The 26456-nt window shown below is 40.3% G+C and overlaps 1 protein-coding gene across 5 annotated transcripts in view; it reads left to right on the forward strand.

Annotated features, from left to right (window-relative positions):
• Positions 1 to 26456, forward strand: part of FBXL2 (F-box and leucine-rich repeat protein 2) — a 98798-nt gene that overhangs the window by 64224 nt on the left and 8118 nt on the right. For 2 of the 5 annotated variants that reach the window (XM_012646867.1, XM_012646866.1), the window contains exons 3-13: positions 1464 to 1518; positions 1782 to 1856; positions 6281 to 6375; positions 15412 to 15480; positions 15580 to 15675; positions 15902 to 16028; positions 16170 to 16244; positions 17665 to 17795; positions 19585 to 19645; positions 20450 to 20494; positions 21090 to 21146. In XM_012646867.1, coding sequence (XP_012502321.1) covers positions 1464 to 1518; positions 1782 to 1856; positions 6281 to 6375; positions 15412 to 15480; positions 15580 to 15675; positions 15902 to 16028; positions 16170 to 16244; positions 17665 to 17795; positions 19585 to 19645; positions 20450 to 20494; positions 21090 to 21146 — 886 coding nt within the window. The remainder of the gene's footprint in view (positions 1 to 1463; positions 1519 to 1781; positions 1857 to 6280; positions 6376 to 15411; positions 15481 to 15579; positions 15676 to 15901; positions 16029 to 16169; positions 16245 to 17664; positions 17796 to 19584; positions 19646 to 20449; positions 20495 to 21089; positions 21147 to 26456) is intronic. The other 3 variants (XM_012646869.1, XM_012646868.1, XM_012646870.1) reach the window with 2 other exon arrangements.

Below are 26456 nucleotides of genomic sequence, written 5' to 3' on the forward strand. Positions count from 1 at the left end.
GCTTAGACTTTAGAACCCAACCGCCACACGAAACTCATTCTGCTGTACCAGACTAGTTTCTCTCTCTTTGATGTTTGGTTTTTTTGGTTTTTTTTTAGGAAGTTGACAGTTGGTTGTGGAATGGTCATATGGCACAGAACACAGATATTGCGGGCAGGAGAGCCTGTGGGTTTGGCAAGATGTATTTCCATAGAGGAAATATAGATGTATAGATACCCTGAAATGTGTTTAATGTATATATTTAAGTACACATATTAATATTTCGGCCACCAGCAGTTCCCTGTGTACGAAGATCCTTTAAGTCTTTTAAGGTCATTGCAGCTCTTGTTATGTTTCTATCCTTTGCTTTTCACTAGAAAATGATTGCAGCCTATGCTGTCGGGTGGCAGGTGTGTGGTCACTAGTCCCATGGTGCTGTGTGTGGGTGTGTTATTGTAAGAGTCAGCACTCTGGTGTTTTATGGTTCTCCTATTCTTCCCTTCTCCAATTCTTCTCACCACTAATTGTTACCTTTGAAGAATTTTGAGGAACTTTATAAGTGGCTGTTTGCCACCTCACCCCTCTTACCCTTCCACACACAGAGGCACATACCCTCTTATTTACCTTGCAGGACTACCAGAATTGAGACACTGTTCTTGTCCTGACCTCAGCCTCAGAAGCTACCCTTCTTCTCACAGAAAAGCTGCTCTTCGTTTTCAGCTATCACTCCACAGCCCTGAGGCCACACAGCTATTTTCTGGCTACCCTGCCATCAGCAACTCCTTTCCTGCCAGGATGTCAGGGCCTCACTAGACCTCTGCATGCTGGTGGCTACTGCTTCCTCTACGAGGCATTACTGATGGCAACCAAGTTTTTGTTTGCTGCTTTCTGCTTTTCTTTTTTCCCCATCTTTCTCATCTTTCTTGGCTTTTTGTTTAGGAAAAACTGGTCACTTATAGACCTTACCGCTAATGAATGCCATCTTTCTGTTAGGTGAACAAACGCATCAAACCAAATGGGCTTCATCACAAAGCTTTTTTTGGCCTTGTTATTTGACTCTCAGGCATCTGAGCCTGTTTGGTGCATCTGCCACCAAAGGAAGGGGTTTTTGCTGTGTATGGGGACATTAAAATTAGAAGGATTTAACTGTTACCAGGCTGGGTGCCTGGGAGATCAGAGAGTTGGTCTTCGAATAGAACTAGTTATGATCTACTTTGCCATATCCATTTCTTAGGACAAGGAAAATAAAAGTTTAATGAGTTCTGTTATGAGAAAATTTCTATAGTGTGTCTAAAACACATTCTGAAAGTTCAGACATTTAATATTTCACAATAGTTATGTAAAATTATAGTACACTTGTGTATTGCAAATTGAGGAATCGTGATAAAACTTACATATCCAGGTGGTGCGTTAGATCTTCCAAGTTATTATTATCCTAAAATTTTAACACCAATCTCTTTTGTGTTTTTTCTTTTTCTTCATAGAATATTTTCCTTCTTGGATATTGTAACTTTGTGCCGATGTGCACAGATTTCCAAGGTATAGTATTCACTAGATTTTTAATCATTAAATATCGTTTTGTTAGAATGAGGATGAGTTTTAGTTCAAATAAACCATTAAAAATTAAAATCTAATTCTCTTTTAATATAACCCAAATGTTATCATAATTCTACATTTTTTGTTGATATACATCAAGAATAAAAGCTTGGAAATACGTACAAAGGTTGAATCAAGACTTTCTTTAATGGTCTCAGTAAGTGTATCTCACCTCAATTCCTCTTCCTTTACCTCCCACCTCCCAGGCTTGGAACATCTTAGCCCTGGATGGAAGCAACTGGCAAAGAATAGATCTTTTTAACTTTCAAACAGATGTAGAGGTAAGTTAGCTTTGACTTAGACAGAAGACTTTAAGCGATAAATAACTGTTTGCCCTTTCCTGCCTTCTCATTTTGTTGCATTTAGATTTAATGTCAAGTGCCAAGGTGGAACAGAGAAAAGAAAACTGGAAGATATTTGCATATGTTAATACCAAAATTCTGCTTGTATTTTACTTTTGCTGTGCATCAGTAACTGATTACTTTTCCCTCTTGTTCGTGTCTGTAGTCTGAGTTTTGCCACTTGGCTTCTTAAAGCCTTACACCTGCATCATTAATACCTGGTTCAGTACTTTAACCTTAGGAAACTTGACAAATATTTATTGATACGAAAGATCCACTGAGAATTCTAATTCAGCATGAAGAATGGTGAAATGGCATAAAGCATGGGCCCAAGAGTGGGGCTGGAGATCTGATATGTCACCCCACCTCAAGCACTTAGGCCATATAATCTCTCAGTGCTTCCATTTTATTATCTTTAAAATAGATAATCTTTAAAGGCTTTCATAATTCCAAGAATCTGGTGTATTTATCTGTAAATATGTAAATGTCTCTGTTTAAATATGGTAAACCTGACCAAATGAGGAAAGTTTATTTTATAGTAACTTAATATTCAATACCAAATTTTTTACCAAAAAGAGAGGGAGCAGCCAGGTAATATAGGGCATTGCACATAGTAATTGTCCAGAGTGCCAGTTTGAGGGTCTTGAGATTCTGAAGTTTATTATCTACCCAATGTTAGTAGGGTAGATAATAAACCTTATTCATTTCCAGTTTAGCCAGCTTAGGTACAGTAGTGGAATTGCATTTTAATTCAGTTACGTAGTGTGTTCCCCAAGTATTTTTACCAAGGTATATGTTTTATATCTTTTTTTAATGGCTAAGGAGGTGAATATATGTAACAAGAAGATGAGTCCACGCTAGCCACTTAACCTGGTGTTACCTAGACAAACTAATGGTCAGTTGTGGAGGCCCTTCACCTCCTTCGCTAGGTTACTTACCTCTTGAGAGCCGCTGGTCCCCATGTTAAACCAGCGGAGCAGATCACTTACGGTACGTGGGGTGGAGCACAGGATTTCCCGCAGTCGGTGTTGGGAAACCATTCATTTCTGTCACATTGTGGTGCTTCAAGCTTGGAAGGGGGCAGGAACCTTAGAGTTTCATGCCCATCCTGAAAAGGTAAGCTCCAGTTCCTGCCTTAGACCAAGGTCTCTGAATTAAATGTTCTTTAATGTCCTTTCCAGATTTGATAGCAAAAACATGCTAGCATTCCATACCAGCCAATGTAATTCCCCTTCAAACAGATAATCTCTAAATCTTTGTTCGTTATTTTTGCTTAATGATATTGAGGAAGACCTTAATTTCTAAAAATTATTGTCATTTCTACTGGCCAAAAGAGTCAGTGTTTTGAAAAAATTTGGCAAAATATTTTCTCTTTTTCTGTGGTTCTTAATGTCTCCTCAGTTTCGATGATTTTTCCAAATCATGCAACTTTTTGGAAAGCATGATAAGAACTTTTAAATTCAGATATTAAAAAAATAATATTTCAAGTAAGTATCACTACCTTGTATATTATTCGATTAAGGAATTTTAGCTGACTGCTGACTTTCAGCTAATGGCTGTATGTACATATTGCAGAAAGACTTAGGAGTATATCCACTAAAAGGAGAGACTAATTGATGGTTCACCAGTCATGTACAGAATTACATGTGAACACCTGAAATTGCTGGCACCAGAGTTTCACTCAAGTTTCATACTGGTTAGTTGTCCTTTTGGGCTAGCACCTTGAGTCTAGGTTGGGTTATAAACCAAGTCTTGGGGCCTCCCACAGCAGCCTTTAAACAGAATCCTTTGGAAACATTCCATGGATAAACAGATGGTGTTAAAGACATGTCCTCTGGGAAGGAAATGTTGATTTACTGATAGAAGAGAGAAGGTGCCAAGGATAAGGACTAACACACTTATAGCATTTACTGGGTGCCAGGCACTATTCTAAGCACTTTGTATAAATACATTTAATTATCTCAAAAACACCATATTGAAGAAACTGAGGCACAGAAACGGTTGAGAAACTTACCCAAGGGCACTCACCTACAAAGAGGAGAGTGTAGGTACCTTTAATGGTGTGGGTTGCACAATGGGTACTATTCAAAGAAAACAAAAAGGCAGAATAAAGCATCTAGGTGGCCAGTGCCCATGGGGCCTTTCCTTCAACATCACTCTTTCTGAATATATGTGGCTTCCCTGAGGTTTTGCCACATTCCATGCCTTTAAAAGTTGGACATTTGTTGTCAGTGTCTTCACGGTTATTAAATATTGTGCTAGGCCAAAAATGAGAAATAACCAAGTAGTATGTTAATCTAAACTTCATAACTCCAAAGGTCTTTTAAGCCCATATTAAGGCTTAATTTTCCCTAAAGCCCTCTATTCTAAAATACATACCTGCAATATATTGCCTAGTAGATAAGATACAGAGTCATTGGCTTGAATATTGTATTTGGAATGGATTTGCTCTTTTTCTTCTTCTTAGTTGGAAATAGTGGAGCAGAAAATTGTGTATGTAATTTTTTTTATTCCAGTACAAGAACTTTTGCTCCAAAGAAAGGAAGAGTAGAAAGTTTATATAAATGTTACCAACTTGAAGAAAAGTATATCAGGTGCTACATTTGTAGACATTGATATGGAGGGGGGTTTTTGCTCTTTATTAGGTACTTAAATACTTATCTTAGATTTCCAAGCCATAATCTTTTTTTCCCTTAGTGACAATGATTTATTTTATAGTTGTCTGGAATTTTGCTTCAAAAAATAATTATACACTTAGTCTCAAAGCATAATTAAATGTTAGCAGTATCAAGGTTTGGATTTTCAAACTTAATTTTTTTTTTTTTTTTTGAGGCAGAATCTTGCTCTGTTGCCCAGGCTAGAGTACAGTGGTGTGATCATAGCTCACTGCAACTTTCAACACCTGGGCTCAAGCGATCCTCCCACCTCAGTCTCCCAAAGTGTTGGGATTACAGGCATGAGCCACTGTGCCCAGCTGGATTTTCAATTTAATTAAAATGTTAGCCAGGTAACAATGTGTTAGCCCCATCTTGCAACCCTATGATTTGATATATCCTAGTGAATTCATAGTGCTCACAGTTCAGTGTTTTATAAAGTGAGGACAGGCTGGGCTTGGTGGCTCACACCCTATAATCCTAGCACTTTGGGAGGCTGAGGTGGGAGAACCACTTGAGGCCAGGAGTTCGAGACCAGCCCGAGCAGCATAGTGAGATCCTGTCTCTACAAAAAATTTAGAAATTAGCCAGGTGTAATGATGTGCACCTGTAGTCCCAGCTGTTTGGGAGACTGAGATGGGAGGCTCACTTGAGCCCAGGAGTTCAAGGTTGCAGTGAGCTATGATGCCACTGTACTACAGCCTGGGCAACAGAACAAGACCCTATTTCTAAAAAAAATAAAAAATAAAAAAATAAAGTGAGGATAGTAGTATTCAAAATAAAATGGCCATTTTTAACTTTTCCTCCCTTGTGGGGGTAAAGAGGTCATAGCTGATATTTTTAACTACTTTCTTCTACTACCTATTCTATATTCCCTTTGCTTTCAGCAAGCACCTCAGCTAGTCATGGTTCTTTACTTGGTGGAGTGACCTAGACCATCATTCCTGAAGTGTCTGGGCTATTAATAGTCCTGCCTGGATTGGTTTGCTGTAGATTGCCATTGACCTTAACAACAGGGTATAGTAATACTAAGGGACGCCAAAGGGTCTCCTGTATTCCAGAAATACTCTTTCTTACCTCCACTGTGGAGTGTCCATGAGATTTTTGTGACTATTAAATGATCTGTAGTAGGTACAAGAAAGTGTCAAAATCATTCCTGACAAAGGGAAATGTTTAAATCAATGTTCCTTTTCTTTTTACCTCCTCTAATATCTTTGCCAGTACTCATGAAAAGTTCCTCTTTCAAAGCAAATGTGTTTAAATAGGGGACTACTAAGGAGGATGGAAGGGGAGCTTTTTTCATACTTTTAGAGTGGTACTGTTTGGCTAAAGTAGGGTTTTCTTTTTTAAGCAACATTGTTTTAGATCCCTGCTCAGTGGCCAGTGTTCCCATAGCTGACCTCACAGATCCTTATGATTGGTGGATTAGCTGTGAGCCTTGGGTTGGGGAGACCTGGTCCTAGGGCTAAGGCTTTCAAAAGGCAGTGCGCTGTTTTTTTAAAGGAAAACCTAATGCTTTAATTGAAAACATTTTTCAATGTTTGCCGCCCCATTTATGCATTAGGGATAAAACTGAGGTGCTGGAGGAATGTTCTAAAACATCTTCTGTTACACTTGGAAAAATATATTCAGTTCCCAAATTTCAGGTATTTTGCTGTTAGATAAGCAGCATGAAAAAAATGATATTTTTTCCAACTTTCTTGATTAAAGGGTCGAGTGGTGGAAAATATCTCGAAGCGATGTGGTGGATTCCTGAGGAAGCTCAGCTTGCGAGGCTGCATTGGTGTTGGGGATTCTTCCTTGAAGTAAGTCAAATCCACAGGAACTCACTCCGTCGTGGCAGCTTGTAGCTGACATTTTCATTCAGCAAAAATAAACCAAGTATATTATATCCTTTTCTTCTGTTAGATTCGTTCTACAGAAATTTTCATGGAGTAATGAGAGACCCATGACTTTGGAGTAGCAGGCCTAGGTTGGAAACCAAGCTACACTGTTGGTAGGGATGTGACCTTGGGACAAATTATTTCACCTGGCTGAGTATCAGTTCTCTCTTTGGCAAAGTGAGGGCAGTTACAGCTCCTGCATAGGAGTGTCATAGGCATCACATGAAATCTTTTATTAAAAGTATTTGTTCTGCCGGGCGCGGTGGCTCACGCCTGTAATCCTAGCTCTCTGGGAGGCCGAGGCGGGCGGATTGTTTGAGCTCAGGAGTTCGAAACCAGCCTGAGCAAGAGCGAGACCCTATCTCTACTAAAATTAGAAAGAAATTAATCGGACAACTAAAAATATATAGAAAAAAAAAAATTAGCCAGGCATGGTGACGCGTGCCTGTAGTCCCAGCTACTTGGGAGGCTGAGGCAGAAGGATCGCCTGAGCCCAGGAGTGTGAGGTTGCTGTGAGCTAGGCTGACGCCACGGCACTCACTCTAGCCGGGGCAAAAGAGTGACACTGTCTCAAAAAAAAAAAAAAAAAAAAAGATTTGTTCTGTAAAATTTGGATTCAGTCAAAAGGCCACACTCAAGGATCTAGAAGGCCACATGTGGCCCTGAGGCTGCAGGTTCCCCAACCCTGTAGCCCATAATAATATTATAATATTTTTTAACCTCTCTTCTGTTCCCTTCTTCACTTCTCTATCTTCCTAGTTTTCTTCTCATAATATTAGCCATCTTTTTATATCAATTATACTAATTGATAAAATAATTCTTACAAAAATTGTCTTAGCATAAGCTGGAATTTTGCTTACTTATAATGGGGTATGATATTATGTTCATTTCATTATCATTAGCAACATATCCTATCCGATCAAATGCATGCCCACCTCTTACTGGATAGCCATTATTTATTGGAAATGTTATCAAACCACTGTTAAGGACATGTGCTTTGAGGTTTTCTGGAGACAAACATGATTAGAACCTCCATGTCCTTATCCTCATGGTCTCTAGTTTTGCTTCTGAGGCTGGCTAAATTAGGACACGCACCCCAGAACAGACTTGGAACAGACTTTGTATTCTTGCAGACTTAGTATCACCGCAGTGTACATCAGTCGCAGACCACCAGTAATGTGCAGTATATAGAGAATGCAGACAGTATAATTTGTAATTCAAACATCTGGTACACCATTACTAACAAAATTGATTCACAATGTATTTTAAGGATAAGAACACTCACATTAAATGTTATGGAACAAAGTGATTTTTTTTAAAATCAAGAAATTCAGGCCATTACATCAGATTTTCTGCTGTTTCAAAAGCTTTGTAAACCAGTGGAATGGACTGATTCTATCTTAACAGGAAGCTTAAATGTTCCGATAGGTCCTAAGATATTTTAAAATAGAGAACATAAATCTAATAATGGTTCCATTAAAGAAACTAAAATAAATGTGAATTGGATTGTTGATGAGGGATATTAAAGAAATACATTCTTATCTTGGCATTTGGAATAAAGTCATATCCACTAGCAAAACTATCGGATGAGGCTAAGACTGTTTATTGGTTTACTCTGAGTTTTAGAACAAAAATATACATTCATTGGTAAGATATCTATACATTTTTATATAGATTACACTGAGAAATAATGGTAAGCATAATCACAATATCATGACTCAGGAGAATTTTGTTACCCCTTCAGTTTGTTTATCGTAATCGCCTAGAACCAGCCTTGGCCTCTACTCTGCCCCCAAGTTTGTGTGGTCGTGGTTTTGGTGGGAGGGGCTTGTTCATTTACAAATGATTGTTGAGTCCCTACTATGCCAGACACCGATTTAGGCAATGGAGACACATTAGTAAACAAAATAGATGAAAACTCAGTACTAATGGACCTTGTGTGTACATTCTCCATAACTCCTGCTCCTTTATTATATAGAAGTCCTATGGATTTTTGACAGCTTTATTGAGATATATTTGAGATAAAATAAGCTGCATATATTTAAAGTGTATAATTTAATAAGTTTTGACATATGTATACACTTGTGAAACCAACACCACAATCAAGATAATGAACATATCCATGTCCCACAAAAGTTTTATCATGTGTTTGTGTAATCCCTCCTTCCCACCCCTGCTCCATCCCCAGGCAACCACTAATCTGCTTTCTGTCATATAGGTTAGTTTGCATTTTCTAAAATTTTATATAAATACAGTTATACAGCATATATTTCTTTTTTGCCTGGCTTCTTTCTCTTGACTAATTGGCTTGAGATTCATCCATGTCTTGTATATCAGTAGCTCATTCCTTTTTATTGCTGAGTAATAGTCCATTATATCAGTATACTACAGTATATTTATTAATTCATCTGTTTATGGGCATTTGGATTCTTTCCAGTTTGGGGCTATTACAAATAAAGCTGCTATGAACATTTGCATACCAGTCTTTGTATGACATGCATTTTCATTTCTTCTGGGTAAATACCTAGGAGTGGAATGACTTGATCGTTTAGTAGGTACGTGTTTAACTTTTTAAGAAACTTCCACACCGTTTCCCAAAGAGATTGTACCATTTTATGTACTTATTTGCTATCCCTGTATCTTCCTTGGTGAAATTTCTGTTCTAATCTTTTGCCCATTTTTTTTGTTAGATTTTTGTCTTACCATTAGCTTTTCAAAGTTCTTAATATGTTCTGGATACCAGCTCTTTATGAAATATGTGCTTTGCTAATATTTCTTCTCAGTCTATGGCTTATCTTTTCACTCTCTTAACTGTCTTTTTGAAATAAAGTTTGTAACTTTAATGAAGGTCAATTTGTCAGTTTTTTTCTTTTATGAATCATGCATTTGGTGTCATAAGACATCATTGCCTAACTCAAGGTCATAAATTTTTTCCTTGTGTTTTCCTCAAGAAGTTTTGTAGTTTAGATCTATGATCTATTTTGAGTTGATTTTTATATATGATGTAAGGTATAGATTGAAGTTCATTTTTTTGCCTATGGATACCCAGTTGTTCTAACACCATTTATTGAAACAACCACCCTTTCTCCACTGAATTGCCTTTGCACCTTTGTTGAAAATCAGTTTTCCATAGACATGTGGGACTATTTTTGTACCTCTGTAGTTTTCATTGATGTACAAATAAATCAGCTTGTCAATTTTTACAAAACAGCCTGCAGGGGTCTTGATTAGGATGGCTTTGAATCCGTAGATCAATTTGGAGAGAATTGACATCTTAACACTGTTAAATCTTCCAACCTATGAATGTGGTGTATCTTTCCATTTATTTAGGTGTTTTGAAATTTCTCTCACATGTTTTGTAGTTTTCAGTATACAGGTTGTACACATCTTTTGTGATATTTATCCTCAAGTATTTTGAAATGCTGTTGTAAATGGTATTATTTTTCATTTTAATTTTTAATTGTTCATTGCTGGTAAATGGAAATACTATTGATTTTTGTACATTGATCTTTTATCTTGAAACCTTGGTAAACTCACTAGTTCTAGCAGCTTTTTTGTTAATTCCTTTGGATTTTCTACATAGATAATCACATCACTTGTAAATGATGATCATTTTTCTTTGTTTCCAGTTGATGCCTTTTATTTCTTATCTTGCCTGATTGTACTGGCCAGAATCTCTAGTACAATGTTGAATAGAAGTGGTGAAAGCAGATATCTTAGCTAAGTTCTCCGTTATAGAGGGAATGTATTCAAGTATGATGTTAGCTATAGGTTTTTTGTAGATGATCATCAAATTGAAGAGGTTTCCTTCTATTCCTAGTTGGCTGACAATTTTTCTTTTAAATTGGGAATGGACATTAGATTTTGTCAAATCCTTTTTAAACTCCATCTGTTAATATATAGATGATCATATGGTTTTTCCTTTTTAGTTTGTTAGTATGGTGAATTACATTGGCTCATTTTTTAAATGTTAAACCAACCTTTCATCCCTCAGATAAACCCTATTTGAGTTGTCATGTACTGTATATTTTATATTTATTGGATCCTATTTGCTAAAATTTTGTTCAAATTTTTTGCATCTATTTTCATGAGGAATATTCTGTGATTTTCTTTTCTTGTAATGTTTTTGTTTGGTTTAGGTGTCAAGGTAATACTGACCTCATAGAATGAATTGGGAAGTATTTCTTCCTCTTCAAATTTCTAGAAGAGTTAATATAGAATTAGTAATTTTTTTCTTAAATGTTTGGTAGAATTTATCAGTGAGGACATCTGGCCTGCATGTTTCTTTTGGAGAAGATTTTAAACTACAGATTCAATTTCTTTGATAGTACAGAACTCTTCCGATTATTTCTTTTTGAATAACTTTTGGTAGCTTGTGTCTTTCATGGAATTTGTACATTTCATTAAGTTCTTGAACTTATTGGCATAAAGTTGTTTATAATATCCTCTTATTATCATTTTACTATCTGTAAAATCTATAATTATATCTCCTCTCTCAGTCCCAAAATTGGTAATTTTTCTCTTTTTTTTTTTTCCTGGTCAGTCTGGCTAGAGGTTTATTAATTTTATTGATATTCTCAAAGAACCAGGTTTTATCTTCACTCATTTTTCATTGTTTTTCTGTTTTCTACTTCATTGATTTCTGTCCGCATCTTTTTTATTTCCTCTCTTTTATTTACTTTGGGCTTCATTTGGTCTTTTGGTTTTTCCCGGTTTCTTAAGATGGAAGCTGAAGTCATTGACTTGAGATCTTTTTTTCTTTAGTAATATAGGAGTATAATTCTATAAATTTCCCCTAAAGTACTGACTTAGTAGCATTTCAAAAATTCTGATATAGTGTATTTTCATTTTCATTCAGTTCAAAATGTATTCTAATTTCCCTTTTGATTTCTTCCATGATCCATGGGTTGTTTAAAAGTATATTATTTAGTTTCTAAATATTTGGGCATTTTCCAGAAGAACATGTTATTTCTAATATATTAATAATTCCACTGTGATCATAGCACATAGTTTGTATGACTGGAATCCTTTTAATTTTGTTGAGACTTGGTTTTGTGGCCAAAAATATGGTCTGTCTTGGTAAATGCACCATGTGCACTTGAGGAGAATGTGTATTCTGCTCTTGGGTGAAGTGTGCTGTAAGGCCAATTAGGTCAAGTTGGTTAATAGTGTTAAGCACATCATCTGTAACCTTCCTAATTTTTGACTACTTTTTTGATCAACTTATGAGAGAGGAGTAGTAAAATCTTCCTATAATTTTGTATTTATTTCTTTTTGTAGTTCTGTCAGTTTTTGCTTCATGTATTTTGAAGTTCTATTATTAGGTATATAAACATTTGGGATTGTTATGTCTTTGTGATGAATTGGCCACTTTGTCATTATGATATGGCCTTCTTTTATCCCTGGTGATATTTTTTGCTATAAAGTATACTTTGTTTTATATAATATAGTCACTTCAGTTTTCTTTTAATTAGTGTTGGCAATATGTTCTTCTTTTACTTTAAACTATTCATATCTATTAATATATTTAAAGTTGGTTTTTTATAGGCAGCAAATATTTGAGTGTTGCTTTTTATCCAGTATGATAATCTTTGCTTTTTAATTGGGGTATTTAAACTGTCTGAATTTAATGTGATTATTATGGTTTAAATCTACTATCTTGCTATTTTCTATTGTCACATACATTCTTTCTTCCCCTTTTCCTCTTTTTTTGTCTTCTTTTACGTTGAGTATTTTTATGATTTCATTTTATATCCTTTCAGCTTAGTAACTGTAACTCTTTGTTTTATAATTTTAGTGGTTGCTTTAGAGTTTATAGTGTACAACTTTAACCTATTACAGTCTAACATCAAATTGTATTATCTATTACTTTCATTTCTCCTCACAGACTTTATGATATGCTATTGTTGTCATATATTTTAATTCTACTTACACTAGACTGTTAGTATTTTTAATAGTCAATTGTCCTTAAGAGATTGAAATAACTAAAAAATTGTATATACCTAAGTAGTTGCCACGTCCAGTACTCTTTATTCCTTTTTATAAGTAATCTTTTTTTTTTTTTTTGAGACTGAGTCTCACTTTGTTGCCCAGGTTAGAGTGCCGTGGCATCAGCCTAGCTCACAGCAACCTCAAACTCCTGGGCTCAAGCGATCCTCCTGCCTCAGCCTCCCAAGTAGCTGGGACTACAGGCATGCGCCATCATGCCCAGCTAACTTTTTTTCTATATATTTTTTAGTTGTCCAGCTAATTTCTTTCTATTTTTAGTAGAGACAGGGTCTCGCTCTTGCTCAGGCTGGTCTCGAACTCCTGAGCTCAAAGGATCCTCCCACCTCGGCCTCCCAGAGTGCTAGGATTACAGGCGTGAGCCACCGCGCCTGGCCTATTGCTTTTTATAGACACATATTTTCATCTGGCATCATTTTTCTTCTGCCTGAAGAACTTTCTTGAACATTTCCTCTGCTACAGATCTGATTAATTCTTTTTCTCTGTCAATCACTGGTTTTGATCAATTTGGTCATGATTATGCCTTGGTGTGTTTTTCTTCATATTTCTTGTCCTTGAGGTTTTTTGAGTTCCTTGCGTCTGTGGGTCTATAGTTTTCATAAAGTTTGGAAAAATTTTGGCTATTATTAAGATATTTTTCCCTCTTCCCTCTGTTTCCTCCTCTTTAGGGATTTCAATCACATGTATATCGAGTTGCTTGAAGTTGTCCCGCAGTTCATTCATGATCTGTTCTTTTTATCTTTTCTTTTTTTTCTCTGTGTTTCATCTTAAGATAGTTTCTTTTTTCTCTTTTTTTTTTCCTATTTTTTTTTTTTGAGACAGATCTCATTCTGTTGCCCAAGCTGGACCGTAGTAGCTGTTCAAAGGCGTGACCGTAGAGCACTGCATCCTTGAACTCCTGGGCTCAAGTGATCCTCCTGTCTCAGCCTCCCAAGTAGCTGGGACTATAGGCATGTGTCACCATGTCAGCCCCATTTTGGACAGTTTCTGTTGCTATGTCTTCTCAAGTTCACTAATCTTTTCTTCTGCCATCTCTAATCTGTTGTTAATCCCATCCAGTAAATTTTCATCTCAGCCATGGTGGTTTTCATATCTAAATGTTTAATTCGGGTCTTTTTTATATTGTTCATATCTCTACATAACATGTTTAATCTTTAGCTTCATAAAAGTGTATTCTATGTAGTACAATTATAATAACACTTAATGTCTTTGCTATTTCTGCTATTTGTGTCAGTTTTCGGTAGGTTTTGTTAGATTGAATTTTCTCCTCATTATAGAAATACTTTCCTCCTCCTTTGAAAACATGGTAATTTTTTGTTCAGTGCCAGATATTGTGAATTTTATTTTGTTGGATACAGATCTTTTTTGTATTCCTACAAATACTTTTGAGTTTTATTCTGGGACACAGTCGAGTTACTTGGAAATAGTTCCTTTCAGGTCTTGTTTTTAAAATTTGTTAGGTTGGACCAAAGCAGTGTTGAGGGCTAATTGTACTCCACTTGTAAAGCAAGACCCTTCTCAATACTCTGCCCAATGCCCCAAGAATGTTGACATTTTTCATTCTTGACTGGTGGAAACGGGCACTATCCTCACCCTGGGTGAGCTCCAGCTCTTGTTCGAATGCTTTTTCTTGATTCCTGCCCCTGCTTCGGATAGTTCCATCACACACAGTGCACTCATGCAGTGCACACGTTCTCGAGGGACAGCCTCTGAAGATCTCTGGGGTTCTCTTTGTGAAGTTCTGTCACTCCAGTACTCTTCTTCTCTGATAACTCCAGCTGCCTTGGTCTTTCTAGACTTTTAGCTCCATATCCTCATATCAGAGAGTCCACCAGATTCCGGCTTGGTTCCCCCTGCCTGCACCAGGGCAGATCAAAAGGAGCAGATATGGGTGAGGCTAGGTTTTGGAGGCTTTTGGCTATTGTGTGGAAGTGCCCAAAAGTCCTGACTCAATACTATAAGATATGTTGAAGCTGTATTCCAGGAAGATGCAGATGACCTGAGCTAGTCTTTGCTGAATATGTTAAGCAGTGAGTGATGATCAGGGGACTTTAATTTTCTGCTTCTGGCTTGCAACCACAGCCCACAGATGATTGAGGAAGTTGTCCTTCATGACTCAAGTGTCCTCACCAGTGAATGGATTGGTTTTGATACTGATCAACTACTGACCCCTATCTACAGCCAGAGGTGGTTTCTCCAGAAAGACTCTAGGGTCACCAAGTGGCAGCATGGCACAATACAAGAAACATTTGCCCCCTGGATTCAAACTGATTTTTCTATAGAGAGGAAGAAACAGAGCCAGACCTCCATTCTCAGATGACTCAACAAGGTGTGGCTGAAGGAGAGCCGATAGGTAGCAGTCCAGGGCTTCGCTGCTTAAAGTGTGGTCCCCAGGCCGGGTGCAGTGGCTCACGCCTGTAATCCTAGCACTCTGGGAGGCCGAGGCGGGTGGATTGTTCGAGCTCAGGAGTTCAAAACCAGCCTGAGCAAGAGCCAGACCCTGTCTCTACTAAAAATAGAAAGAAATTAGTTGGACAACTAAAAATATATAGAAAAAAATTAGCCGGGCATGGTGGCGCATGCCTGTAGTCCCAGCTACTTGGGAGGCTGAGGCAGAAGGATTGCTTGAGCCCAGGAGTTTGAGGTTGCTGTGAGCTAGTCTGACGCCACGGCACTCTAGCCCAGGCAACACAGTGAGACTCTGTCTCAAAAAAAAAAGAAAAAAAAGTGTGGTCCCCAGATTAGCAGCGCTGGCATCACCAGGCAGTATCTTAGAACTGCACACTGTCAAGCCCCAGCCTCAGAATCTGCACTGTGACAAGAGCCCTAGCTGATTTGTGTACACATTAATTGAAGTTCGAGGGGCACTATTCTAAGTGTGAATGGTTACACGTGCCCTCTAGTGGCTGCCCAGCAATTTGCAGGGAATTTGACAATGTTTTCTCATTTTAGGACCTTTGCACAGAACTGCCGAAACATTGAACATTTAAATCTCAATGGGTGCACAAAAATCACTGACAGGTAAGTAATGAGGATTAATTAGTGACTAAGTGGCCATGGGGAGAGTGAGGGGAGAGAAACGTGGTTCAAAATATCTTTAGTGTGTCTGCTCTTTTGCAGCACGTGTTATAGCCTTAGCAGATTCTGTTCCAAGCTGAAACATCTGGATTTGACCTCCTGTGTGTCTATTACAAACAGCTCCTTAAAGGGGATCAGGTAAGAGTGTCTGCTGTTCATGGTCAAGGGAAATGCCCAAAGCTATGAACATTCTGGTGTATCTGAAGCCTTCCTAATGGTCACATTGGAGCAAGAAATAAGTGACTTAGATAGGTCCCAGGTCAGTCCCCCCCTGAGTTGCTTGTGACATACTAAACTCACAGTTGGTAATTAACTCTCTACAGGAGAAACTGCACACAGGTGTTTTTCTTTCTTGTTCTTTTAGTGAGGGCTGCCGAAACCTTGAGTACCTGAACCTCTCTTGGTGTGATCAGATCACTAAGGATGGCATCGAGGCTCTGGTGCGAGGTTGTCGAGGCCTGAAAGCCCTGCTCCTCAGGGGCTGTACACAGGTACCAAAGGGTTGACACAGCTGTTTACCTTATGTGTCAGGTGTGGGCATTCATCTGGGAACTTGTTGTTGCATTTTTCATGGTGTCCCACTATCCCCTTACCTGGATTCCATCCCTCTCTTATTTTCTCTGTCCACTCAGTTAGAAGATGAAGCTCTGAGACACATTCAGAATTACTGCCATGAGCTCGTGAGCCTCAACTTACAGTCCTGCTCAGTAAGTAGCGTGCCTTTCCTGAGCACCGTCCTGCTCTGTGTTCTCTCCTAGAGGGATCTGCTTGGCTGAGATGGTTGGTAAATGGCCATGTTACATGATTTTTCATCCTATGTTCTTATGTGACCTATCAATTTGTCACAAGGTGAAAGAAGAAGAACAACAAAAAGGCATCATACTTAATACAAAGCCACCGGCATCTCCCCTAAAAATAACATAGATCAGTTCCTGATTGTTTTGAATAGAGTACTGGGGAAGCTATCAGGAATGCTGTGAACTAGTCACTAACTAGTTATAAGAACGATTCATTATAAGGTCTCAATGTCTTTTTTTAGTTATTATAAACTGGGGATGATGACACCTCATGTTGACTCAGTGGGTAAAATGAAATAACAGATGTGAAAATGCTTTGAAAAATAAAGCACACATACAAGAGCAAGGTGACATTTTCATCAGGGCATTAGCTTATAAAAAACTGTTGTTGGTCCTTCTTCACTGCCATTGTAAAGGCTGATAATTGAAGAGGATGCTTATGCTTGCTGCATCTGACTGGGTTTCTCAAGGGGACATAGATTTTGAGAAAGGTAAGAGAAAGCCCTTGCATTTGGCTTTTAATAAATGAATCATAAATCTTTAGGGTATACGGTGGTGGGAGAAAAAACAGAAACTATCTTCTGGATGAATCTTGACTTTATGGGCCTGGACTATTCAAAAATAGGACCTCGACTTAGATATAGGATAGCACTGGCAGATGGCTTCAAGTATAATATAGATGTGTGTGTTTATTTCTATGTCAATTAGTATACTTAAGTGAACATATTTTGAATCTTTTTTTTTTTTTTTTGAGACAGAGTCTCACTCTATTGCCCGGGCTAGAGTGTGTGGCGTCAGCCTAGCTCACAGTGACCTCAAACTCCCGGGCTCAAGCGATCCTCCTGCCTCAGCCTCCCGAGTAGCTGGGACTATAGGCACGCACCACCATGCCTGGCTAATTTTTTCTATATATTTTTAGTTGTCTGATTAATTTCTTTCTATTTTTAATAGCGACGGGGTCTCACTCTTGCTCAGGCTGGTCTCGAACTCCTGAGCTCAAACAATCCGCCCGCCTCAGCCTCCCAGAGTGCTAGGATTACAGGTGTGAGCCACCGCGCCCGGCCTCTATGTCAGTTTTAATGACTATAGGGGGGTGGAATGTTAAACTTTACTCTCCATTAGTAATGTTAGACTATTTTAAAGCTGTATAGAGATAACAGAAGTACATACCTGCCCTCTGCTTCTCCTTATTTTATAAGAAGTTGCTAGGATAAAATGCTAGTAACCAGCAACCAAAACTAACTGAGTAACATTAGATCCCGTTTTTCTGCCACTCCTGTTTCAGTATCGATGGTGCCCTCTGATTTTTCTTTCTGTACACTTTCCCCAGCGCATCACAGATGAAGGTGTGGTGCAGATATGCAGGGGCTGCCACCGGCTGCAGGCCCTCTGCCTTTCGGGCTGCAGCAACCTCACAGATGCCTCTCTTACCGCCCTGGGTTTGAACTGCCCGAGACTGCAGTGAGTACACCATGCTTTTTGCTTTGCAGCTCAGAGCTTGGCTGCGCTGACCAAGAGGGCTTCCCGCGGAAGGGGAAAGGCTGCCAGCAGGTAGAATGGGTGGTGGTGGAGGCAGTAGTTGTGGTGTTGTCAGCTTTTGTTGGGTAAACTGGGCTGGGACAGTGTGTAAATCCAGTTCATTAATGGGTATACCAGGAGAGCATAAAATGTCTACCACCAGTGAATCCAAACCTTAATTTCTTAATGAATGTCACACATTTGCCCACCTAATTTGCCTCACCTGTTAATGCTCTGAGCATCAGAGTGATCTGATGGTGAGCAGAGGGACACCTTCGCATCCAGATGTCACCAGGTTCTCCTCTAGACCTGCTGCTAAATGGACAGAATGGGGGGAATCATAGTCGCCTTCTTTTTTGTCATCTTCCCCAGTAGGAGAAAAGGTTTTGTTTTAACATGTAATAATTTATATTCTGATTCTCAAAGTAATACATTATCATTACCAGCTGTGAACATTAAAATTTTAATAGTAGTAACAATATTAAACACTAATCATTGCTAACATCAGTGGAGCTCACACGTGTTCCTGACTCCTTTTATAAGCATTATCTCATTTTATCCCACCACATCTGTGAGGTAGGTACTACTATTCTCACCTGTTTTGCAGAGGAGAGACTGAGACTCAGAGAAAATCACACAGTTTATCCTGGGTCACCTGATGAGTAAGAGGAAAAACCAGAATTTGAACTTACAGACTTCGACTTCAGAAACAGCAGCCTTAACTAAGCCCTATATCAGAGGCAGAAAAGATACTTTTTTTTTCTTTGAGACAGAATCTCGCTCTGTCACCCTGGCTGTAGTGCAATGGCATCATCACAGCTCACAGCAACCTCAAACTCCTGGGCTCAAGCAATCCTGCTGCCTCAGCCTCCCGAGAAGCTGGGACTACAGGCATGTTCCACTACGCCCAGCTAATTTTTCTATTTTTTGTAGAGACAGGGTCATGCTGTTGTTCAGGTTGTCTCAAACTCCTGAGCCCAAGTGATGCTCCCACCTTGGCCTCCCGGGGTGCTAGGATTACAGGGGTGAGCCACCATGCCTGGCCGAGATACAATTTTTTTTTATTCTTACCAGTGAAACTGATCTATTTCCTGTGCTTACACTAGTTACATATCTTTTAAGAATTGTCTATTTCTATCTTTTGCCTGTTTTTCTTACTGTTATGTTAGAAAAGATTCTAGGTAATTTTGAGTTTTCTGCTTAGTAGAAGGAATTTGGGTGATCAAAACTGGTCAGAAGGGAGGTATAAGAGATCGTTTAACTTAAAAATGTTATTCATGCATCCATGCCTGGTAAGCATGGGTAATTGAGAATTAACTTATGTTTTTCATTGCCTAGAATTTTTAAAATTTCCTTTAGTGTAACTAGGAATTTCAATAAATGCAGTATATCTCAAGATGATTTTGTTGAGTAAAAGTTCATTTTAATTATATTTAAAAGGTCACCAAATATTAGAATAATATTTAAAAACAATATGCTATGATGGTTGGAAGATTGTGGATTTACTCTCCAAGTTTGGTATGGAACTTGGGACTTTGGGCAGGTGACATTCCTTCCTAAGCTTCATTCTCTTCATCCGTCCAGCAGGGACAGTATTTGTATTCACAAACACTAGGGCTGTTACCAGAAGCAGAAGTACATCAGAGAGCAGAATAAAGAGTGTGCTTCATAAAGTATGTGTTTCTATTATTAACTAGCTGGTACTTTGTTCTCCCTGCACACCCCTACCCAGAATTTTGGAGGCTGCACGATGCTCCCATTTGACTGATGCAGGCTTTACACTTTTAGCTCGGGTAAGACATAGATTTTTTTTTTAAAAGAACCTAAGAATTATAATTCACCTCCTGAATTCAAAGTGATTTGGAGTGGTTTTGGGATGTGTAAAAAACTGCCTTTGGAAAAGACAAGCACAAAGTAGAACAGAATCCTCAGAGTATATTTTGTAGTTTTCCCGGGTAGCCAGAAATCGGGGAGGTCCTCTAGAGGGTTCTGTTCAGGGTCTAGGCCTCACTTTCACTTGGTCAGGTGGGACCACCCTGAGAGGCGCCTCCTCCTGGCAGGAGACACCCTTCCTCACATGGACCCCAACTTGGCCTCTTAGCAGCTTCCCCTAACTAGCCTGTGCTCCACCCTTTGCTCCGTCTTCTACATTTCCCTACGGACACTGACCACTGTGGGGCCCTTCTGGACCTGCTGCCAGGAACCCATGTCCTCCTGAGGGTACCGATACATCCTCCTGCCCTACCCTGACCCCACCCCACACCCCAGTGTGGCACAGTGCCCCATCCCCATACCCTCCCAGAGCCTATCCTATGGCTAGAATTGATGTGCTGATGTTTGCGAGCCTCTGGGAATGTGTAGGCAACTCTCTTTCTAGGTTGAGAGGAGGAAATGCAGCCCAGGGCAGCCCTATTCCCATTTCCAAAGTAGGGCAGCTGCTCAGAGTGCTGGTTCACTGGGTCACTTTAGGAACAGGCACGCTCCTTAATGGAAGAGAGCAAGGACACTGGGCCCAGTACTGAGAGGGACAGGGTAAGCCACCAGTGTTGCCTTACCCACTGACCCACATTGTGGGTGTGTCTTGTGGACTCTTCCAGAATTGCCATGACCTGGAGAAGATGGATCTTGAAGAATGCATCCTGGTGAGTGGATTCCTGACAGCCCTGCAGGTCTGCCCCTCAGTCACTGCTGGGCAGCTCGACACAGCCAGAGACACAGCCTGGCTGGCATTCCACCCCTCCTTGTCCAGCCTAGGTGGCAGGGCTTGGGAACCCATGAAGGCCATGGCGGTGGATGTGTAAACTTTTGGGTGTTCTCAGTCATCAGACAAAACTATAGCAGACAAATTCAGAATAGCTCCATCTTCTGCCAAACTTTGGGGTGGGGGGAGACTCCTTTTATTTTTCACAGAACCCGAGGGAGAAATAAGTTTGCATGTCCAGTGATGGGGGTGGCTCCAGAGAGGAGAGTCCTGGGGCACCCTCCTTGCCACTCCCTGTTTGTCCGTTGCCCCCAGGTCTCCTCAGGGCACCAGAGGAGAGACCAAAGGACGGTTTGTACTCTAGGAGCGGGTAGGCTTGAGGGTGCTGGTGAAGAGAGGAGCTCCCAGCCCAAGGATGCTTGAGATGAGTTTGTAATTCTCTTTTACACCTTTTGATTCTCATGTTCAGGAGAAGCCAGGATTAGGTATTAAGTTCTGGTGTAGAAGCCACACTGACACAGCGTGTTTCTCTCCAGATAACCGACAGCACACTCATCCAGCTCTCCATTCACTGTCCTAAACTGCAAGCCTTGGTGAGTCCGAGTCTTTTGTGGCATTATTCACCTTTTAGGGATGAAAGAACCCTCCCTCACCATGGGAATCTATTTGGGTTCCCTTTCTCTAAAGGCATCATCATTCTTGGTCCCAAAGATCTATTAGTTGGGCTAACTTGGGAGGCAGAGTGTCTGAATATTACTGCTTTCATTTTACTGTGAACCTAACAGAGACCCATGTCCTTATCACTGCATTCAAGTTCACGTTCATCTTGTCAGATGGAGTGAAAGTTATTAGCATGTTAAAATGTTATAATCTAAGAAAAAAGATTGAGGCCATCCTATGTTATACGTACATTTCATATCTGCTCATATACAGGGGAAAAGGAGTGAGAATACATTGAAAGATGAAAAATGAGCAGTGAAAAGAGTCAGTGTCACTCTTATCCATGCAGACATCTCATGCACATTTCACATCCAGCTGTTCAACTGGGAGCTTGGAGCAGGGAAGGGGTCACCATCCATTGAGCCAGCCCACGTACGGGAATCTGTGCCATGCCCGCTAGATAACAGCCCTGTGACTTGGACACTGTTAATGGCACCATTTTATCAGTGAAGAAATGGTGGCTCAAAGTGGTTAAGGGACTTGGTCAAAGTTACACAGCTTCTCAGAGGCTCCAGATCTCTTGGCCTCCACCGGGTCTGGTCTTCACCCTGCACTGAGACGATGCAAGAGACTGTCCTTCAGCCAGCTTTCCCGTCTTCTTTGAAACTTGCCCTGTCCTTAGGGGCTAGAATTCTGTAACATCATTAAAGCCCCATTTGGCCTTGAATTACTCACAGTTTTTCCTTATTTTCACATTCCCTCTGGACACTTTTTCCCACAGGCACAGTGGCTGGGTTCTGTCCTGTGGGAATTTTTGAAAGAATTTTGGGTCAGATTTTAGAGATCAGTCAGGAACCTAATAGCATCTAAAGTCTCTGAGTGAAGTGTCCTCTCTACGTATTGCAGATAATTCTGTAGTTCTAATGTCTTTACCCCCAAATTGGTTCAGATGCAGTTTTATAACTGACAGAACCTGTAACCCAGATGTCCCTTCTCTTTTTATCCTCCCTACTTGTTTGTCTCCCAAGATCTTTGTCTTCTCAGAGATGTGGGGAAAGTTTGGAGCCCTGTGCTGTATTTCCGGCTGTAACCTCCTACCTCTGCTGCCCAGGGGCTATCTCTATCCCACCTCAAGACACCCTAAGCTGGAACTCCCATCCCTTCATCAGTTGCCACAAGAAATCTCCTCAGAGCTGGCACCCAGGGGCCCAAGGAGGCCTTCCCCTAGCTCCCTAACTCCTGCCCTACCTCCCACCTCCTCAGGGATGCAGGACCCCAGCAACGGTCAGGGAATCTCTTCTAAATACAGTGTTGTCCCCAGCAGGGTTTCTGGTGACTGAAAATCTGTCCTTTCTGTCCCCTGTATTCATACAGGCTACTTCCAGAAAGGGAACTTACAGAAAAAGATAAACTATGATAAAACCAGAAGTCTCAGGTAGAGCTCAAAATAAAAAACCTGAAGAAGAATTAGCAGAAAAGTAAGGAAACAATTGCAGTTGAAATCTTAACTTAGCTTTGAGATTCTAGTAGCCAAGACAGACGGGGGAATGCCATGGATGGCATCTGCTTCATGTTCATCTAATGCACTGTCTAAACATTTCTCGAAGACCACCACCTGCCAGGCACTTTTCTGGGCACTTGGAGGTAAGAAGATAATTCATCAGGAGAGACCAACTTTATCCTGACTCTGGAATTCCAGAGGAGTATGTGTTCTGGATCCTTATTTAAAGGGCACATAGGAGCACGACCTGTTTTGATAAGGGACAGTAATAGCACTTCTGTCACCCCTCAAGCAAAGCCGAGGGCAAATTAAAGTGCGTTTCTGCCGCAGTGGGCCCCACAGCACAGACGTACAGCGGCTCACGGTCTGACTTGGGATGATGGCAGCACGTGAGGATGTAAGGGCCAGCCAGCGTGGCCCGTGGCCTCTGAGTGCACCGCGTAACGAGTCCACGTCTGTTCCCTGCAGGCCTTGTGCTGGGGCAGGCGGCCCCAAAGGAGTGGCCCCGTCCCCACTCTAAGGAACCTCACGTTCTCGAGGGAGAGGCAGACAGTGTTGACCGTGGCAGACCCTCTAGGGGTCTACAGCAGGGATTCCTCCCCCAGCCTGCAGGGCTCAAAGGGGGCAATAATGTTGGGAAAACTCTACAGGCTCAGAATTTTAATATGGCTTTTATCTTTTACTAAAGATCTGCAAGCAGGAAGAAATGAGGAACGTGACCACTAACCCGAAACCAGGGGACTCTTGCACCTCAGGTCCTAAGACTGCAATTTCTCAGGTTCTCCTTTATATGCGAGCGAGGCGAGTGTGCACATGTACCCCTGTCCAGGAGTCCCTCTGTGATCCTCAAGGGAGGAAGGGCCTTGTACTCACACAAAAACAAAACTCACAGGCTTTTTGAAAGGGAACACTGATCTTGTTTATTTGAAAATAAGCCAAATATACATTTGCAAACAAGGAGAATCCCAGATGAGAAGAGTACAAAGGAGCAGGACTTGGAAGGTCTATAACGAGTCATGAAACTGGTTCAGAGGTTAAGAATTCTTCGTCACTTGAGTTCTTAGCTGACTGGATGTGTCATTGGCAGGTCCTGTTGATCATGGAGGGGCGAGTTTCCTCTTCGATACCAGAGCCAGTTTTTGTGTGTGGTTTTTTTTTTAAATCATTTTATCATGCAACTCATTGGCCCTAGAAGCATCGAAGCAGAATTTTAGCAGTGTCAGCAGTCTTATGTTAAAGAATAAGAAATACAGCCGAAAAAGATATATATTATTACTTTCTTTATTGATGTAAGATCATATTTTTCTTCTGATTTATTGGAACAGAATCATGTGTAGAAAGCCAATTCTATCAGACGTGAAATGACTCTCGCTTCGGAATGACAAGTACACAGGTTGTCTAGCTGGTAGAAAGTCTGCTCTTGGCCATACGAGAGAATCTTACTGTCAAGCCGCTGCTCACTGCTCTAGAGTAAAACAGGATGTGAGACTTGGTAATATTTAGATGAACATTTTCCAATTTAAAGTGGAAACATTAACAACTTTGAAAGTAACAATGTACACAGCGTGTATCTTGTCTGTGTCCCAGTTTCATGCCCCACTGTCTGCCCAGCACCTCCCACCTTGCCCAACTGCAAGACCAATTGAACTTAAATGGGACCCCTTGATTGCACCATCTTTTCATTGCTGACCACCCATTTGATGGCCCCTTCCCTGCTCAGCCTAAATTCTGTGGTCAGTCATTACATCTCTCCCTTGATCCTCGAGATTCACCTTCCTCACTTGGCAAAGCTGTCATGCTGTTTAAGACTCACTCTCAGCTACAGAGCTAGTCCCTGGAGCAGGAGCAAGAGTAAGGTGGAGAAGGGCCTGAGGGCATTTTACACAGTGGAAATAGCCTGTGTTCTTTACTGGATCAACAAAAGCCCTGGCTGGGTTTTAGGGTGAGGGTGGAGGAGATGCAGCTGAATGAGAGGCAGGGACCCAAGCCTCACAGGCACTGCGAAGGAGGTTTAGACCCACTGCTTTTGGCTGTCTCCAGTGGGCTTTGAAAGGCTGATAGTCTAGGCCGGGCATGCAGTGGCTCACACCTGTGATTCTAGCACTCTGGGAGGCCAAGGTGGCAGGATTGCTTGAGCTCAGGAGTTCGAGACCAGCTTGAGCAAGAGCAAAACCCTGTCTCCACTAAAAATAGAAAAGTTAACCCGGCATGGTGGTGCACACCTGCAGTCCCAGCTACTCGGGAGGCTGAGGCAGGAGGATCACCTGAGCCCAGGAGTTTGAGGTTGCAGTGAGCTATGATTATGCCATGGCACTCTAGCCTGGGCAACAGAACAGCCCCACCCTTCTACCACTGGTACAGTGTTAGAAGTGGCCTGCTAAAACAGATGGTTTAAATAAGACCTAGAGTCTCATAATACTCAAAATATCCAGAATACAATAGAAAATCATTCATCATACCAAGAACGAGAAAAATCTGAACTTGCATGAGAAAAAACAATCAACAGATACGAACACCTAGGTGATATAAATGTTAGAATCATCTGACAAGAATTTTAAAGCAGGCATCAAAAATGCTTCAACTAGCAATTATGACTACACTTGAAACAAATGAAAAATTAATGTCAGCGAAGAAATAGAAGACATAAAGAAGAACCAAATGGAAATTTAAAAACCGAAAAATATACTAGAAATTTACTTAGTGGATGGCCTCAAAGCAAAATGGAGAGGACAAAGGAAAGAGTCCATGAACTTGAATGTATAATAGAAATTTCCCAATCTGAGCAATAGGAAATATACCGAAGGAAAAAAATAAAAATAAGAAAGAGGACCAGTGCCGTAGAGACTTGCAGAACTACAACAAAAGATGTAACATTTATCTTATCAGAATCCCAGAAGGAGAAGAGAAAGAGGGTGGGGCTGACATAATGGCTCAAAGTCCCCCAAATTTGGCAAAAGACATAAACCTATAGATTGAAGAAGCTGATCCAACCCCAAATGGGAAAATCCCAAAGAAATTCACACCAAGATACATAGTAATCAAACTTCTGAAAACTAAAGACAAGGAAAAACTTCTTAAAAGCAATGAGAAACACCTATGTGGAAGGGAAAAGCAATTCAAGTAACAGCAGACTTCTCTTCAGAACCATGGAAGTCAGAAGGAAGTGGCACAACTGTTTTTAAGTGCTGAAAGAAAAATCTCAACCCAGAATGCTATATCCAGTGGAACTATCCTTCAGAAATGAAGGAGAAATCAAGACAGATGAACGAATACTAAGTAAATTTGTTCCCAACAGATCTACCCTAAAACAATGGCTAAAAGAAGTTCTTTAAAAAGGAAGGAAAAGAAGTATTGGTGAGGATGTAGAAAAATCGGAACCCTGTGTGCTGCTGGAGGGAATGTAAAATGGTACAGTCACCATAGAAAACAGTATGGAAATTCCTCAAAAAGTTAAAAATAGAATTATCATATGAGGTAGCAATCCCATTTCTAGGTATATAACCAAAAGAATTGAAAGCAGGATCGTGAAGGGGTATCTGCACACCTATGTTCACAGCAGCATTGTGCACAATGGCTAAGAGGTGGAAAGACCCAAATGGCTATGGTTGGATGAAGAGATAACATGTGGTGTATGCATACATATGGAATACCATTCAGACTTAAAAAGGAAGAAAATTCTGAGCCATGCTTCAGCATGGATGAGCGTTGAGGACATTATGCTAAGTGAAATAAGCCAGTCACA

The sequence above is a fragment of the Propithecus coquereli genome, unplaced genomic scaffold, assembly GCF_000956105.1.
Source record: "Propithecus coquereli isolate 6110/MARCELLA unplaced genomic scaffold, Pcoq_1.0 Scaffold251, whole genome shotgun sequence".
Classification (NCBI taxonomy): Eukaryota; Metazoa; Chordata; class Mammalia; order Primates; family Indriidae; genus Propithecus; species Propithecus coquereli.